The sequence below is a fragment of the Lissotriton vulgaris genome, chromosome 4_1 (genome assembly GCF_964263255.1).
Source record: "Lissotriton vulgaris chromosome 4_1, aLisVul1.2, whole genome shotgun sequence".
In the NCBI taxonomy this organism is placed as follows: Eukaryota; Metazoa; Chordata; class Amphibia; order Caudata; family Salamandridae; genus Lissotriton; species Lissotriton vulgaris.
In genome coordinates, this window is record NC_141691.1 from 1,531,115,318 (window position 1) to 1,531,134,345 (window position 19,028).

Sequence of the window (19,028 nt, forward strand, 5' to 3'; positions counted from 1 at the left end):
CAAATATAGCAGAAAGCAACTGAGAAGTGGCCAATTATCCTTTACAAAGGGCTGTTTAAAGCACAGCAAACCGCACAGTGACATGTTTTAGTAACTTTAGATTCATTTGATCCAGAAACAAAATGTATTTGATCAAAATGTCCATAATTATGCAGCAGTGTTAGAATTATGTGGCAAAAGCAGCAAATCCATAATTTTACGAAAAATGCCAAAACATCGCTTAATTCACTCATTAGAAGGCAATGAAGCAAGGACAAAGAAAGGTTAGCTATTGTCAGCGCAATGCTGGTAAAGTTCTCTCGCAGTCACGCCTTACCGTAGTGCTGGTCAACTAAACATGTAAAGAAACAAAAGGAGGCTTACAAGTGTCCTAAACTAATACATAGCAAACAGTTCGGTTTCACACCTCCCATCAAGTAGCTGTACTTCTAATGATATTTGCAGCTAGACTGTGTGTTCAACAGACATTTACATACAAATAACCATGAGGATGAACATCCTGATGCAAAATGTGCAATAACCGACAGCTGCTCCCACTGTTGTTTGACCTAGACACGTGCCAAGAGCAAGCAATCACCATTTACTTATGCCACTCCTGGAAATTCAACAGACCGTTTAAACAACATCGACCAAGGCAGAAGGCACTCCCATACTGTTAATGGCTAGGACCAGCATCAAGTCCCCCAGATGCAAATCCAAATGTTACTCTGCTTATGAGATTATTAAATCATAGTTTTCCTCACTAAAAGTTAATATATTCAGAGGTAAAAAAAAAAAAAAAAAAAATTTAATCAGCTCACTGACATTCAGTGTCCCAAATAAGGTGGGGTGCTAGAATATGTGGATGAATGGGTAATTGAGTGTTTCATCCATTTATATACACATCTTAAATAGGTGAATATGTGGATGGATAAGTGGTTGCGTGAATATGTCAATCTATTCACTCACACACTCATACACCCATCTGTGTAAGTGGCAGGATGAGTAGACAAATGTATAGATGGAAGAGTGGTTAGGACGATGGGTGAGTAAATAAACAGCTGCCATCACGTTGGTGCCAGAAAGTTCTTTTCCACTTCTGCCACTGCAGTTCCCCACTCATGTGCTCACCTTTTTATTACATAAAGCATTCGTTCGTAATAAGTGGGTCTACTCTTCATGCACTTACACCCCAGGTATAAATCTGTGGCAAAAAAAAGCACTCGATAAGAGGACACATACAAGTTAGCCACCAAAGAAATACCCAAAGGATGGAGAAGAAGAAATACACGCTTAGAAGAGAAACATTAATTAACAGTGAATGCACACAGAAGATTTTAGAACGTGAGCAGCTCCAGAGCATTTCCAGGTACTTGTAGGAGTATGTTCTTAGCCTTTCATGAATTATCCGCTGAGTCAGTCTATGTCATCTGTTTATGACAGTTCACTCGTGGCAAGAATCAGTTGCAATTAAAGCACTCTGCAGGCAAACCCCCATCAATTTGCAGCAGCTTAGCTTGTGTGATTTCAAGATGTTATCTCACCCATGCCACATTCATTTTAGGCAGTAGAGTCATAATTGTTTTAACCACAAAATTACATAAACATAATTTCTGAGGTTAGTTAAAGACTCCTTTTTTAACGCACTCTGGCCTTTGCTTACTATCGGGTAGTATAGGTTTGCTCATTATTGTGAGGGGCATGTTTCAAAGTAACACTGTTTTCATCCTCTGGTCGCTGCACTAATTTCTGGGCTGAAAAACGGTCTGTCAGCAGGTAATCTGGCCGAACTGCAGCTGGAGTGTAAATCACAAAGCAGGAAATGGCTAAGGACAGGTGACAAAGGGAGACTGGCTAGAGGGCATGTAAGACCACCCAGGGCATCTGTCACCTGGCAAAAGGCAGACGAGTTGTGAGGTATGGAATAACAGACTTTTGCAACTGCACACTAAACCAATTTTAAAATTCTATTGCTATTTCCCATGAATGCGCTATGCTAATGACAGACGAAAATACACCGTCTGGGATAGGCAACATTAAAAAGCGTGTTAGGTAAGTAAGCTCAATGGATCTTTAATAATCATCAGTATATGCTCAAAATGTGCAAAACAGGCGATTTTGAATAAACCAAAAAAGCATATAATCACACAATCAGAGCATGAATAGCAGAAAAAACATTACTAAATGCTCAATAAAAACGCATCAATCACCAGTGCATGTTCAAACATTAAGCACTGGAATGAGTAGCCCCGGAGCATGTCCAGAGAATGTCAATCTGCCTTGTGGGCGCATCCGTTCTTAAATCATCTTTCAGTGATCTTTTTCCATCTCCTTTAAATGCTCATGTCCTGGCAAAAATCAGGGACATGGCAAGTACTGCATCAGCAGTCACATACAACTTGTGACAGTGCCGCTCGTTGAGAGATTTCCCTGTGCCTGCAGTCGGACCCTTTACTACAGGAGTAGCCCTACAGCTTCTGCCAAACTGCCCGCCTTGACAGCGTGAAGGAAGGACCACTTGCCTGGCCGCAGCGAAGGTGAGAGGCGCCGGCCCCGGGACTGCGAGGACCAGCATTCACCACCAACAGCTGGTCCTCTTCCCGCGTGAGCTGCGCCCCCTCCCAGTGCTACGCCCCCACCTGTTAGCTGAAAACCTCTCGCGGCCCCCGCTCCGCGGGAGCCGCTCGTTGAGAGATTTCCCTGTGCCTGCAGTCGGACCCTTTGGTACAGGAGTAGCCCTACAGCTTCTGCCAAACTGCCCGCCTTGACAGCGTGAAGGAAGGACCATCTGCCTGGCCGCAGCGGAGGTGAGAGGCGCCGGCCCCGGGACTGCGAGGACCAGCATTCACCACCAACAGCTGGTCATCTTCCCGCGTGAGCCGCGCCCCCTCCCAGTGCCACGCCCCCTCTACGCCTAAGGGAATATCAGTAAGCTCAGTAACGCGCATCGCGGGACGCGCGCGGGTCGCAGCCCGGGGCGAAGACCGGGCAAAGAGCGGGCCGTTTGAGGCCGTTCGAGAACGTGAGGAGACCGGGCCGGGCCCCCCCTCTAAGTGCTACCACCCACCCATTTCTACATCATACCACTGCTTATCAATCAGATAAATCCACCCTAAATCCATCCTGTTGAAAATGAATACCAGGAATAACAAATTGAAGAAACTAAAAAAGGGAGGGATTGGAGAACAGCTTCTAGGTCCAATGGACGATTTTCTCACCAAGGCTAATACCTTTATGGACCAAAGTATTAGTCTGATAGAGGGAAGAGTATCTACAGACCTCGCGATTGCGAGGCAATCCTCTATGGGACCATTGGCCAGAGCAAGAACTCCAGAGGTAGAGAGAGACTTAGCCGAATCACTACAAGGCAACAAAAGGCTCAGCCTCCCGAACAACGTAGACCTCTCAGCCTCTCAACTTTCCATGTCACTTACTAACTCCGACTTAGAAAAAGACACCTGAACTTTTACGTGAGCATACGCCAGAGGAAGTAAGACAAGCAAGAGGGAGGAGGGAGGGGGCCGTTAAGAAAAGGAAGGATAAGGGGAAAGCAGATATAGTTAATGGTACCGAAATAGCTGAGACAACTGACCTAACTACCCCCCTAAATCCGGCCTGCTCCCCATCAAGAGCGGCGAATACTGCCAACCATCAGGTTTTAGTACACCATTCCTCACCTAACAATAACATAAATACCACTGTCATAGGTTCACCCGTAACTATTCCCCACAGTAATGAACCAGGTCCTCTTGATCTGGTAAACAACATTACCTCAGTACTAAAATCTTTATTTCAACCTCTCGAAAAGAGACTAATAAACATCGAGACCCAAATGCTAATACTTACCAAATCTTTACAATCTAATTTAATTCGTGAATCACAAAAAAAGGGAACAAATAATCAACCTGCATCTTCGCTACAAAGTAAAAAAACCACACAAACCTGTCCTGCCACAAAACTGCAACCAGTCGCAAAAGATCACGTTGTAGGAAAACCGCTCCCGGTAATAACAATACCAACCCCTAACCCTAACACACTCCCTAAAGCCCGTCACAAAAACAACAAAAGTAACCACACCAGCCCCTAAAACACCAGCTCCCACAAACATTCCTCAGAGCAAACCAAACCCCACGGTAAATAAAGCCACCACGAGAGGAGCTTTTGATGGAAGATCCTCTATGCATCTACCACCCGAAGCATCGCCATTCGTGGTTGTAATGACGGGAGTGCCAGAATTGGCAGGGGAGACATCAGAGCCTAATTGGTCCTTAAAGAATAAGGTTCAATTTTGGCTAAATACAAACCGCCCCTCTCCCCCTAACTGGACAAGCAGGATAGCAACAGTCAGTAGGACCCCATGGGTGGGACACACAAAAAAAGTAATACAGGGTGATTGCATTGTAATCACTTTCGAGGACCCCAAAGTTGTCGAGTACATATGCTCTTGGGATCAACATAACTCAAGCGGGGGAATAGACACAAAGAGTCTTTCCTTTTTCTATCCCAAAAAGCACTATAACAACCACTTTAATGAACAAGACAACTTGTGGCGCAAAGCCGTCCCACAGCCCTGGGATTTCACCAATGCTAGATCTACAATCCCCCCACAGCAGAACGGCCAAGGACCCCCCTGGTGGTCAGTTGACCCTAACTTCCACCAACAGGACAGCCCATGGCAGGTAAAGGGTCCCCGTAATGGAAGAAGAGACTGGGATCAATGGGGTGTTCCACCACAGCGGCACTTTAGACCCAGATATGGAGAAGCTCCATACTGGGAAAACTGGCAGGGTATACCAACAATGAACCGGTACAGTAGCCTGGAGATGGTCGACTGACCATTACCGGATTCCACCATCGATAAGTCAACCACTCCAGCTGGGGACCCAGAAAGGAAAATGACTACAGGACAAGATAATAGGTCACGACTACTGTCTGTCATTTTCTGGAACATAGTGGGACTTCGCCCCAAAATAGATGATGGTACAGCAGCCCAATTTTTGGAGGACAGCAAAATAATATGCTTCCAGGAAACATGGGCAACAAAAGAGCTGCACATCGCAGGTTACAAAACTCTTTTTTCCCCAGCCCTTTCTGGTACTGCGGGTAGGCCCAAGGGGGGTTTGGCTACCTATATAGCGAACACAATCCCTAGCCTGAAACTCCTTAAAACTGAAAATACACCAAACTTCCAATTACTCTCCTTTTCAGTTGGCAAAGAAACCACTATCATCCTAGTAAATCTCTACAACAACTTAGAGGAGGACAAATTTATTAAAACTATCCAGACAATCCAGGAAAAGATCGCCAGATATACAGAAGTATATAGGAAAAAGGCAACCGTCCACCTACTATGGGGAGGGGACTTTAACATACACCCCTGCCCATTTTTGAACAACCATAACTGTGGGATAGTGGATGAGCAAGATAACCCCCTTCCTCATTTTAACCACGATGGAAAAGGGGAAGCGATGAACAATCTTCTTACAGACCTGGAACTGTCAATAATAAATACACAAAACTCGGATGATAACACTTTCTGCCCCACATACATAGGGAGGGGACATGAGACTACTGTCGACTATGTCCTTTCAACGGATGGGCTGAGACAGCTAACCATGGACTTTTCTATATTGGAAAACAACCTAAGCGACCACTCAGCGCTCAGAGTGGATCTGGACCTCTTAAATCAACCGACACAGACAACTATAATTGCACATACTCTTTCCCAAAATCGCCTGGAAGTGGGCAGAACAAATGGATTCACGGTGAAATGGGGCAAGATTGACCCAGTCCAACTAAGTAATACCATAATAAAGACCCTATACTCGAACATAATAAAATGCATAGATTTGGAGTCTGACGATAACACCATCCTTGAAAACTTCAAGATTATTTTGGACAAAATCAAACTAATGCTGACCAGGGAAAATAAATCAAAAAACTTAACAACTCCAGGTTGGTTTAACCACGATTGCACCACCTCACTAACAAACCTAAAAGAGGCTCTTAGGCAACCAAAAAGGGATAAACAACTGATCAAAGATCTAAGACTCCAGTACAAAAAGGTCAGGAAACAAAGAAAACATGAGCTGAAACAGTCCCTATGCAACGATTTACATAAAAGTTCTCTTACAAAAAACAGTGCGTCCTTCTGGCGGATCGTGAAAACCCCCTTTCTTTCGGACTCTAGCAGACCTCAGATTGACGAAGCGATAGAAGAGGAAACTTGGGTAAATCATTTTCCCCATATATTCAAGTTAACATCACCGAATGAAGATACAAGTCATTCTCATCCTCCTGTCGACTTTCCAATAAACATACAGTTTGACATCCCCGAAGTACTGAAAGCACTGAATCTAAGCAAAGGAGGCAAAGCCCCAGGACCAGATGGGGTCCCTGTGGATCTCTTCAAACAACATCTGGATCTCTGGGCCCCTATACTCACTAGAGTATGCATCGCAACAGCGAGATTGGGCTTAATGGAGTCTTGGTCCAACTCCATTATGGTTCCGATTTTCAAAAAAGGGGACCGCCAAGATGTTAAATGTTATCTGCCGATTTCTTTATTAGATTCTGTGGGAAAAGTAGTTGGCAGAGTAATCCTGGAACAACTCCAACAATGGGCTGACGACAGAAATATTCTATCGGACCTTCAATTTGGTTTTAGAGAAGGGTTTGGAACTGTGGAACAGGCCCTCAATTTAAGTCTAATTGTGTCCAAATACATCCACGCAAAACAGGGGACAATGTATATGGTGTACGTGGACCTGTCCTCTGCTTTTGACTGTGTATCTCATTCAAAGCTGTGGACCCTATTGCGAGACATGGGGGTGGATCCTCCACTATTGGACTTCCTAAGGGAATTATATACGGACGCTTCTGCGAGAGTGCGCTATGGGACAAAGGGAGAGCTTACTGCGTCATTCAAGGTAGAGCGAGGTGTCAGGCAGGGGTGTGTCCTAGCCCCCTTCCTCTTCTCCCTGTACACAAACGGGCTGGAAGAAAGGATGTTGAGAGGGGGGCAGGACCTCCCAAGACTAAAACAACGCATGATCCCGGCACTGCTCTACGCGGATGACGCGGTTATCTTGGCTCGCACCCCCATAGAACTTCAGAAATCTTTAAATAAATACGCTGACTTCATGGGCACACTAGACCTGCACATGAATGTGAAAAAAACGTTCGTAATGGTGGCTGGAGGAGGGAGAAAACGAATAAAGAACATTACTCTAAATAATCAAAATCTTGAGAGAACTGCACAGTATCCATACTTGGGCATAATGATCGACGAGAAACTAAACTGGAAAGCTGCAATTGAGTTGAGGAGACATCTGTTTAGGAGAGCCAATACTGCCCTGATTAGCTTCTCACAAAGACTTGGCAGGAGATCACCAGTGCAGATGTTGCAAATCTACTCTGCAAAATGCCTAGCCACTGCCCTATATGGGGCTGGTGTTTGGGGACATGTTGACGCCGGATCACTCCAAACAGTTGAGAATTCTTTCACTAGATTCCTTTTATCTGCCCCCAAGTGTTCATCTACATATGCTTGCCATATGGAATTGGGAATCCCCTACATAGAGGATCTAATAAAAGTCCAGCCATTGCTACTCTGGAGGCGCATATGGTTATCTGACAAGAACATGCTGACCAAGGCTATTCTGGAGGACTCAATGGCCCTGGATAACGCGCATAGAATAGCCTGGCTTACCTATGTCAAACGATTCTTCACTGATATGGGCCTAGAAAGATTCTATCTCAGCCCACTATCCATGACTGAGATAAGCAAGAAAGAACTGAAACAGAAAGCAATGAGCCACCTAGAGTTACTCAGAATCACCCTGCTTTCAAACAAACAATCTGTACAACAAGCAAACATGGTACAGCTAACGCCACAAATTCAGCCTTATCTTGCATTGGAAATTAACTCTTACGAAAGAATGCTCTTGACCAGACTCAGACTTAATTTGTTTCACAGACTAGTCGCCTTCCCACAAATGAATACTTGGGAATCAAAATTGACCCCGTGCCCCTGTGATGAAGCTTCCGCACAAACATGTATGCACACAATCCTGTTTTGCAAATATTATCTCCCTCACAGGAAAATCTGGCTTTTTCCATTACTGAAAGCCTGGGGTCTTAGACAATGTCGTCCGGCCATGATTCTCTTACAGATGTTAGACTCTGAGCGCACCTGTTACCATACATTGAACTTTTTAAAATGTATTAGGCACAGAAAGAACCTTTAAAAATCTTTTTTGTGTGTGATCTAATTTTTATGCTGTAAATCTTAAACTGTTGCTTTTATGGTTTTATAATGACAAAAACCGAATAAAGAAATTTGTATAAAAAAAAAAAACTTGTGACAATGATGACAATGTTTGCTGTGGTCAGTTTCTGCCTCCTGCTCATGCACACCTGATATTAATGGTTGACAATGAAAGCACTTCATAGACAAACTTATCCACCAATAAAATGAGGCAGGCGAAGAACAAAACACATGCTTGGAAGAGAAACGCTGATCAAAAAAGACTAGTAAGCAAGAACATTTTTATTGTACAGTTAATTAAAACCATTACTAGTATCCCATCAGTTTACAGATTTTCATAATAAAAGTACAAATCATGACACATTACCATTGTGGCTGTTCAAGAATAAAAAAAAACGCTGTTAAATAACAAAGATAAAAGCTTTTAAAATGCGGCTCATGATTTGTGGGCGTAAAGTTAGTATTAGTGCTGGCCCGGTTCACATCTGAAAGTGCAAAATTCGCAGTAGGGGAGCTTAAGCCTGCGAAAAGCAGATACTGGAGTGTGCCGAAAAAAGTGCCATGTGCGCAGGTGGCTTGAGGCCAAAGGCAGGGCAGCCGGGAAAACATTTGGCGGACAATTTTGTTAATCAAAGCCTGTATGCTCGGATGAGGCCCATATAATATTGTGCTATCCCTAAGAGCAAGTAGCGGGGGTCTGTATGCATTAAGATCTATAATCAATAGAGTCTGGGTGCTAGTCAAAATTCGTACTTGGTTAATACAGTAAAGTGCATGATGTGCTTAGCATGCAAATATTTGTCGATACTAAGGTTCATAGTAAATTAAGCGTAAATTAAGTTAGAAATAGTGGCTGGTAGCTATTGCAGGCGTGTGATTATCAGCATGGCCTGGCCATTCAGCCTCTTAATCGTGTGCTTAGCAGCAGTCTGGTTCTGGCACCCGGCAAGTTTGGGGGTGTACCGAGAAAAGTGCTACGTGCAAGAGCGGCATAAAGAGTGGGTACAGGGCATCAGGGGTTGGCCCGCCACATGGCCTTGAATTATCTTCGTCATCATTTCAGTTCAACAAATAGTTAAAACCTGTAAGATGGAAAAGCAATAAAACAGATGAATTCCTAAGAGTCCATTAAAAGAGTACAAATAGCTAATGGTGCAGAGGGCGGGGGTTTCAGGGAGGCAGCTGAGCCCTACTGGCTTTTTTGCAGGTTCATTGCCGCTGTCTCTGCAGCTTTGAGTCCCTGATCCGAGGACCAACTTGCTTCACGACCCTCAGCCCCTCCTGGTTACTTGGTCCTTTCAAGGTGGAAAACCTGTGCAGATTGCCTGCGCTGGGGTTCTTGATACGGTGATGGTGCAAGCGTAATCCTGCTCGGTGAGGGTCATGGAGATAGGTTCCGCACTACGTCTGGAACGCTGTTGTCTGCTAAACCTTTTTTCCATTGATTAAAGTAGGCTTCCGTGGCTACAAAAAATGTTACCATATGGCAGCTCAGTTGGACATAGTCGCCGATGAAGCTTGCCAGCACCGCTTGCCTGCAGGACCGTATAGGTTTCTTGTTGAAAAGCGGTCTCAAGAGAGTCTGGCGCGCCTGTAGTCGTTCCCCACATATGGTGATGAGGTGTACTAGGTTCTCTCCGCCATCCCCATAGTCGGCAGATTGCTGGCATTGGAGGCCTTAGCCACGACGCCAAGTGATTTGTAGAGGGCAGCAGCCCTAGACGAAATCTCAAGAACTTCTCTTTCATATATTTGGAGAAGCTGGTGTACAGATATTCTTGGGGCGAGTGTTTAGTGTAGGATTGCATGGTGAGCCAGCCCTGTGCGTGCTCTGCCAGGGAGGCTTTGTCTTGCAAGAGGGAATATTTCTTTACTATGTTGTTTACTACTTTTTTAAAGCTTGCAAAGGTCCCTGGTTGTTCCCATAGTTGCCATATCCCTAGCTGGTTAAGAGCGACCCCCAAGTATAGTCTGGCAAGGCAGGCCTCTTTGGCTTGTAGTTCTTTCCACAGAAGGGCATTTAGCGTTTCTGGTTCTCCCCTTCTGATTTTGTGCCAGCTTTTGATAAATGTGCCTTTGCGTGCTAGCGCTTCTCTTGGTAGCCCAACTTCTAGCCTAATTTGTGCAGGGGATGTCTATCCCAGCAAGCCAAAGATCATTCGTAGTGCTCTCGCTATACTGCTGTCTAATGTATCAGCTTCCCTCCCACTCATAGCTAAGCTACCATAGGTGATGGATGGTATTAATTTTGCCCGGATCACCCCTGTTAGAGGGAGGAAGCTTGGCCCAGAGATTGTGTTTTTTAGATTCCTTAATGCCACTGCTGTCATTATTCCTCTCCTTTTTATGGCCTCGCATTGGGGCTTGTAGTTGCCTTTGTTATCAATTATAACCCTGAAGTATTTTTATTCTAGTACAGTCTACAGCTTGCGAGATGACAAGTACCAGTTGTTTGTTGTTTTTGTTTTGTGGGTGTTGACACACAACTTTGTTTCTTTCTTGATTGATACTAAGCTTGTTGGTTTCCGAGTATCGTGAAGTAATGTAATGTCTAGTAGACGCTGTAGGCCTACGGGGGTCCGGCTAATAAGTCATCTGCATAAAATAGGTTGGATAGCTGGAAGTCCCCTTATTTGGGAGCGTGCGAGTTGCATTCATTCAACAAGACTGATAACTCCGCAATAAAGAGATTAAAAAGTGTTGGTGCAAGCACACAGCCTTTATTTACCCCTGTACTTGTTGGGATCTTCCTTGTTAAATATTCTTCAGCACCTAATTTTAGTTGCACCCATGTATCCCTATGCAAGAGGATTAGTTGGTTGAAGTGCAGCGGTGGAATGTTCAGCATTTTTTATGTTTCTATTAACATGATCGAATGCAGAGCTGAAGTCAATATAACACAAATATAGTGGTTGTCTTATTGCAAGTGCCGCATCTATCGTTCGAGAAAGAGCTAGCATGTTAGTTGTAGTCCCCATATTATTGTAGAAACCGGTTTGGTTGAGTGGAATTGCTGTGACTTCTGCAGCCCTGGATGTTAATTCCTGAAGTAATAGGCCCGCAAAATATTTGGTGTCGTTGACAAGGAAGGCTACCAAACGGTAGCTTCTTGGATCATTTCTGCTTCCTTTTTTGTAAATTGGGGAAATAAATGCACCCCTCCATAATGATGGTATTGTTGATGTTTGCAAGATTTTTCCAAAAATTTGTTTGAATACAGAGGCCCAGAATTCCGCCTCTTGTTTAAGCGGTATGGGGATATCCCGTTTGGGCCTGGGGCGCCCTCGCGTCTGCCCTTTGCGATTCTTCTACAGATTTGTGCATTCCTGATTGAGATTTCCTGTTGTGTTGCTTGGTTATCGTCGATTTGAAGTGGTCGAGCTTCAGGGTCATGCGAGAAATTAATTGTCCCAGGTCGGATTTCTTGAACTTTGTTGATGTGTGAGTCAAGGAAGGTTATCCAGGCCTCATCTGTGACATGAGATTTGATATCCCGGCAAAGCTGGTTAGTCAGACTGTTGGTCTTTTGCCAGAACTGTGAGCTGTTGGTTTTTGCGTCATGTAAAAGTTTAGCCCATAGTCTCGTCTGCTTCTTTTTTGAGGCGCCCTGTCAGCTTTCTGTGGGTGTCCTTCAGCTGTCTCAGCTCCTGGTGTGCAGCTGGGTCTTCCCTCATTCTTCGAAGAGCTCGATTTATCGAGACGTTTAACTTTTTTAGTGGAGCAGTGTTTCTAAAATTTGGATACTTGCTTTACTTCTGAGCATGGGCCAATCCTTTACGTCGCAGGTTTCCCTTTTTTGATCCAGTGTTGTTTCATAGTGTTTTTGTGAACACCTCCCTCTGGTTCTGCTGCTTGTGCTTCACCCAGAACCTGCTTTGCAAGAGAGTGGAGACTTTTTGGGTTGCCTGTTCTGCATTTTATCCGTCTCTCGTTAGCGGTATATTCTAGGCTGTGTGTATTAGCTAATGGTGGGTATGATATTGAGAAAGCCTCACCCATGATATCCTCGCTGGCTCGTTGTAGTCTAGCAAGCCAATGTGGAAGTCCCTTGCCTTTGGGCACAAGCTGCATGAGAAAAATGTAAAGTCTATTATAGTGCTGGCCGCTGCATTGCTGCATGCGGGCTGTCTCCTGGGAATCTGTCATTGAGTGCGCGGAAGCCCAGCTCTTCCAATATTGTTAGAAACCTCTGTGCTGTTTGAGTGTGTGCCGCCGGAGGTGTTGCCTTGAGAACTTGTTTCCCATACAAATGGGTCCTCCTCGTGATTGGTGTCTATGGTTGGATTACCAAGCATATTTAGGTTGAATTCCCCACTGATAATCAGGCTATTTCTTTTCCCATCCCTTAATATTTTTACAAGCCCTTCTTTCAGCTGCTGGATTCCTCTGGTTTTGTCTTGCGGGTGTAAATAAAGCTTCACCAAAATTGTGTCCTCTTTTTGTCCAGCTCCTGGGTGGAGATTCGTAAAGCTTGCATTGCATTTGTCGGAGCTATGTAGTGTGACACAGGCTCTGCTGCGTAATTCTCGGTATGGAGCTGTATGTAGCGAGGCCACCCTTGCTGTGACCGAAAATTGCACTCTTTATAGCAGGAAGCAAGTGCAGGCTGTATCCTTGAGGTGCTGTCGGAGAGTCAGACCACGTTTCTTGGAATGCAATGATGTTGAATCTTTGCAAATAAATTTGCAGTTCCGGGTCCATGAGCTGATCTCCTAAACTGTTAATGTTCCAAGAGCACAGATTAAGGGTGTTTATGGTAATCATGGCACTAGGCTTAGTTTGTCACAGGTTTTCGGTTTTGGTGTTTATGGTCCTAGAAAGCCACCTCCAATCTTGAGAAATTGAACTTTTTGTTATGTTTGGTCTTCTATTATACGGATCGGAGTTCACAGGGGTTTTACTGCGAGCCCCTCGTAGCACAGAGAATGATTGTGAAATCGGGAAGGCCGTCCGCGCTCTTTTCGTTGTTCTCTGTCAGTTATTACGGGGTCAGGGTATCTAGGTTTTGTGAAGTGTCGAAGCTTTATGACCCAAGTGTAAAATGTGGCTTGTTCTTTTAGCACTTTCTCGGCTAATTCTGCAGAAGCCCATACTGTTTTTGTTGCTTCCGCTCCTGGTTGCTCGATTGATTCAATGAATTCGACTGACTCTAGATTGCTGGATTTTAGATGTTTTAGACTGTTGACGGAGCTTAGTAAGCACAAGATGTTTCCCTTGTTTAATGTGACTGCCGTTTCGTTTGATTTGTACTCTGAGTGGAACACCATTATGGTGCTACCTGCAAGCCCGTTCTCGTCAATTGGTCTTCTCTGCATAGTGATTGGTTCGTCCCCAGACCCACGGGATTCTTTCGTCGATGATCTCTGTCCCTGGGGACTCCTTTCCTTTGCCCGGACTGTGTCTGGGTCGGTAGGACTGTTGTGACCCCAGAATCTTGCCCAGATGAACGTTGGCTAAACCAAGGAATCTTCTAGAGGGAGATATGGTTCAAGAATTATAAGAATTCTTTTATTAAAAAAAAAAACAAGGCACAAAAATAAAGTCAAAGTCTGTTGTACTTCCAAGGGTTCGAAATCCTGGTTGAAAATAAAGTTCCATCTTCACCAGGCCACCCCCTGGACTTTGGATGGTCACTTCCCCAGCGTTGATGGTTGGCGTGGGCAGATGGGGGTGGAAGAAGAAAAGAAATAGACTGGGGTGAGTTACGAAGGAAAACCGGCAGTCCTCTTTCAGGGAAAGGAGTGAGGGGAGATGTCACCGGTAACCAACACTGAGTGAGCCCTGAAGTGACCTCCCTCCTCCCTCTATACAACGTCCTTCCCCCTCCTGTGACCGGCAAGCCCCTCGACCGCTGCCCGTGCCTTGGTAAGCCACCCTCCTCCAGGGGGGTGGCTGGGCGAAGCGTGGTACTGTTGGCCTTCTTGGCTTATCGTTTTTGCACTCTGCCGCAGTACTGGTTTTGGTGTCTTGTCCAGTTTCGCTTCTTCTCGCTCCTATTCCCCCTCCGCTGATCCACTCCACAACCTCTCCTGCCTCGGGGGAACCCGCTTCCGTAAGCTGAAGGAAGGACGCCCCTCTTGTTTGCGCCTGCTGCTCCTCCGATAGGACGCTGGGGCGTGACGTCATAGGACACACCCCCAAGGATCGCGTCTGAGGGATTTCTTTAAAGGGGTCGTGTCCTTCCTGCACAGAGGGTGAAAGGACAGTATCAGACCCGAAGGGAAACAGAGTTCGTAGTCTCTATCGGACTCGTGACAAGGACTTACTGCTATCGTAAACCATGTGGGTCCCCACAATGACTTCCAGGTTCGTTTTTAGGTACAGCGTTGTTGGTGTGTTTTTTGTTAAGAGGGGTACATCTTTTGATTTTTGGCCTCTCTTCCTGGGTCGGCGTTTTTCTTCAGTCATGATCCGAGTCTGCTGCTTCGCTCATCTGGGCTGGCACGTCTTGGGTAGGTTCCCTTGTCGCGTTCCCAATGCTGTTGTTCCTACCCCTACTAAAAAGCGCTGGGTGTGTTATCTTTTGGTTGCGTCCCTTCCTCCTCTGCTTTCTCCGCTGTTTGTTTAAAGGTGAGTATTAAGGTGTTGGATAGCGTTTGTGAGACAGTTTTTCAATCCGAGCGCTGGATCAGGTGTTTACAGCTTACAACATGAACTACATTGAGAAAACAAACTTGAGACTACTTGTAACAAACAGCAGCTATTCATCTTTAACGGCCTCAAGTTCTTATTGCTCAACTTAAAGATAATAATTTGCTCATTTCAAGACAAGGCACAACTTGAGATCTAATAACAGAATTGTGACTTGCTGGGCGTGTCAGATTTCACCAACAACCTCACATCTCCAAATAAAACCTCACCATCGGCCAAAATAAAAATCTATAAAACTAAATGTTTTTTCTCGCGTGTGCAATGAGGAAGTGGCAGGGGCGACCTCAACTTATACTATCATTAACCATTACCTTACACTACCACAACACTAGGTGCCCAAGAACACATCCTTGCATCATCGGCTTTCAGAATGTTATATATGGTAGTATCCATTGTAGTGAAAGTATTGAAGCACCATTTAAGAGTTCCCTGTATAACTATTGAGGTTGACCAGTGCAAATAATGTGCCTTTAACACCACTATTGAAACGTGTCAAATAATTTCTCATGAGAAGAAAACATTTCTGACACAGCCATCTGTTTGTTCCCTAGCAGTAAACTGTGAACTGGAGGAACACTTGGAGGAACTCAGTGCACGCCCGACAGGGCTGTTATATGTGTGATGTAAAGGTTCCCTGTAGTTGCTTGCAGACAACCAGCAGACACCATTCTGATAGTGCACACTATATCAATGTATAATTAAGATTCCTGTTAACTTCACTTCTGCAGCTTTGGTATCCCACAACAATCACTGCACAGATGGTGTGTTGTACACATAAAAATGCCCATCATAAACTTTCAGGTCAGCTAACGAGTAAAGCCTTTTTTTATCCTGATAACACCTGTGCAAAACAGTGAAACAGTTGAAGTTGAGTGCTAGATTTGGATATTTCGCTTATACCGAAAATGTGGAAGAGAAATTGATCATACAAAAAAGTAAATGAAACGGTAAATGAACTGCTCAACACAATGGACAAGGGAGACAAGGTCTGTCTGGAAATGAAACAGCAGTGAACAAGCTGGTACATGTGTACAGGTCAGACAGACATAGTTGCATCTTTAACATCCATTTGTAGCGATCTAAAACACTATCTCCCTTACTCTACTATGGATTGAGTGCACTCGGCTTTGGGGTTGATTATTTTTTTAATCCAGCTACCACAACTCAAGAATCATCTACTTGTGCTTTGACAGGCTATTGCTCAAACTTTCCACAGGGCTATTAAGGTGCAGCTAAATTGTTGGGACTTTGTAGTATCCTGCATATTATATTGTAAGGTGTTTTACCAGCCCTGCTCAGCTAGTGCCTGAGCTCTGACTCATTGGAATGTTGGAGTTTAATGATGCCTCGGAATGTTGGGACTCAGGCAGAGCGACAGTTGGTCATGGGCTGAACAGGTGACAGGCAGCTCCTTGTGGAGCTCTGATCTACCACACATACTTGTTGCCCTGTACCTTACTACTTGTTATCATTATGAATATAACATCCTGAATTACATCCCTCATGAGTGGACCTTCTTCACTACAGACTTCTCATCATGTCTTTCTCTCAATCCTAGCGCTAACATGTTTCTTGCATATGCTGCGCTTTATAAGTCCGATTTTTTTGGTCATATATGGCACTTTAAAGTCCCCCACTTACTTAATTATGGCTGATTAGGGATAGTCCGGCTGAGTACTTCTGGCACTGCCTTCCTGACCATTAAGGTCCTGGGTCATGTAGGCAGCAACAAGAGCAGCTATTGCACAGGACTCTCAGAGCCCCTTTTCCTTTCAGGAGCTTACCCTAAACCCAGACCCTCAGTGACAAATAGAAAGGATGGTCTGCATGGTGGGCTATAGGAGAAATCTTGAGGTGGGGAAGTGGCTACAACCAAACAGTAGTTGGGACTCCAGAGATATGCAAGCACACAATCTCTCACTCTCTCTCGCACACGAGGCTACTATGATTAGCTAGCCCCAAAGAGCGATACCTGGAGATCGGGGAAGGTGTTGTGGATAGTGTAGTACATCTGTCGGTTGGACTGCACGTCGCCGTCTGTGATCTTGTCGTCGGCTCCTTCGCGGGTCTTGCCCTTGCTTTTCTCACCCAAGACACCCGCCTCCCGCACTTCTCGCACCTTGTCTCCACCACGCTTCGCCGCTAGCAGAGACACAGCTAGCAGTTTACGCAGGTCAACGTGTTGAGTCTCCTCTCCAGCCACAGGAGCCTGTCCATCCTCTTCTCCCGCGGGCAGCAGGAGAGCGGACAGGCGGCCACCCAGGAAACCGGCATATAGGTGGTAGAGCACGCCCAGAGCTAGCAGTGCTAAAACGCCCATGCCCAGCGGCGACAGGCGGATGCCCATGGGGGCCATGGTGGGGTCTAAGAAAACCCGTGGCGGGCCGACGTCACTTTGGAGGGCAAAGAGCTGCCAGCACTGCCAACAGCCCGACGCCGTTCACCAGATCAGCTTGGCGGTGACGTTGCGAGAAGGAGTACAAGGGGTAGCGACTTGTCACAAACTAGACTGAGCACGCGGTATGCTTAACAGAAGTAAAATAAACCCGGAACACGTAGTATATTTTCCCGTAGGCAACTGAAGAATTTACCCTCACATAAGATGGCCTCCCCGTGCAGCTTGTTCGAGCCGTTCTCGCTTTTTAGTATTTAAATATTCAGATGCTTTCTCCAAAATAGGCTGCAATGAAGCTCCCGGCGGCCATCTTTTGTTTACATTCGAAAGCAAAGTGCGATAGGCCGGTTACTGACAAATGAGCAGGCGAAAGTTCTACCACGCGCACAAGCTGCTGTCCCCGCCCTCCATCTATCCTTTCTACTGCTGATAAAACCAAGGCTTTCGAGGGCAGAGGCCAAAAAATGAAAACGAAATACCAAACCAACTGGATCTGATGTTTTTTTATACGGGAGGTGCTTCTTAAATGGATTGCAAGAATGATTGAGTGAGCGGAGAAATGTATTGCTGCACGAATGAACGAGTTAGTGTGAGAATGAACTGAAGAAAGAGCGAGTTTACAAGTGGATTAATGGATATATTGATAAGTAAGTAAATGGATGGTTGAATGTGACTTGTTTGAAATATATGTGTATCCTTGGGTTTGTGGAACAGTATCAACAAAGTAGGATGTTAACGGGCTTGTTGTTCAATATGTCAAATATTGTTGCAGCCAGACACCCATGCCTTTAGTTGGATAAAATTTGTAGTGAATGTGAGTGCAGAAGTGTAATATTTTATTCGAAAATAGTGCCTGATATTGGTTTGGTTAAGCTTAACGATGCCACATTAACAAGAATGATTGTCACGATGCTGAAAAGTGTATTTGCTGTGCACGAACTGCGCACATTCATGTGTTTTATTTGTTTTAATAAAATGATGATTAAAATTCAGCGTAATCTCTATCCTTGTGGACAAAAGTAACTTCTCTCAAGCTTCCTTGGGAAGAAATGTACTGGTGTTGCAACATAACAAGGCTATGAGCATTGTTATGAATCAGCTGAAGCAATGTGATTGGCACTGAGAATGTAGCATATTTAGTGCTGCTCATTTACATAAAATCATACTACGGATTTCTGTGTTGTCTTCGTGCAGAACGTTATAAAAGATGTACTTTTTGAAGAAGAGCCAGAGGACTATTAGTTTCTTTTTAGACTATCAGATTTTTCTGCTCGTTGCCTAAAGAGTGCTAGTTGCTCATGGTCCTTTCTGTGTTTAGGTCTATTTACTATGATTAATTTGATTGATTGCCTGACGTGCTGCGTTTGTTCAATGGCTTAAAGGCAAAGGCTATTTTGCATTATAGTTATTTTGATTTTATGCTAATTCATTTGACTCCAATAACTTTTGCTTTCTGTAATTACAGTATTATTTGAATAAATCTACATATACTGAGGACTGGAAAAGCCTTATTGTGCAGGTTTTCTAAATGGTCTTAGGTGAGCGGTAAAGTTAAGGATTATCCCCTTCCTGCACATTGACCCCCCTTAATTAAGTAAGGGTGGAGCATTATTAACATGAGTAAATTCCCAGATTGTGCAGGAAAATTGCCACCATTCTGCTAGAGCCAGCATTGTGGCAGAAGTAGGGACCACCGTACCATAAATCAAGAGCTGGAATTATGCCAGGAGTATG

At 44.7% G+C, this 19,028-nt stretch overlaps 1 protein-coding gene across 1 annotated transcript in view; it reads right to left on the reverse strand.

Annotated features, from left to right (window-relative positions):
• The window catches only part of BPNT2 (3'(2'), 5'-bisphosphate nucleotidase 2), a 111,322-nt gene extending 93,836 nt beyond the window's left edge, over window positions 1-17,486 (reverse strand). The window contains exon 1 of the mRNA XM_086965770.1: window positions 16,872-17,486. Within this exon, the coding sequence (XP_086821896.1) occupies window positions 16,872-17,255 (384 nt within the window). The 5' untranslated portion in view covers window positions 17,256-17,486. The remainder of the gene's footprint in view (window positions 1-16,871) is intronic.
• Window positions 17,487-19,028: the final 1,542 nt, after the last annotated feature.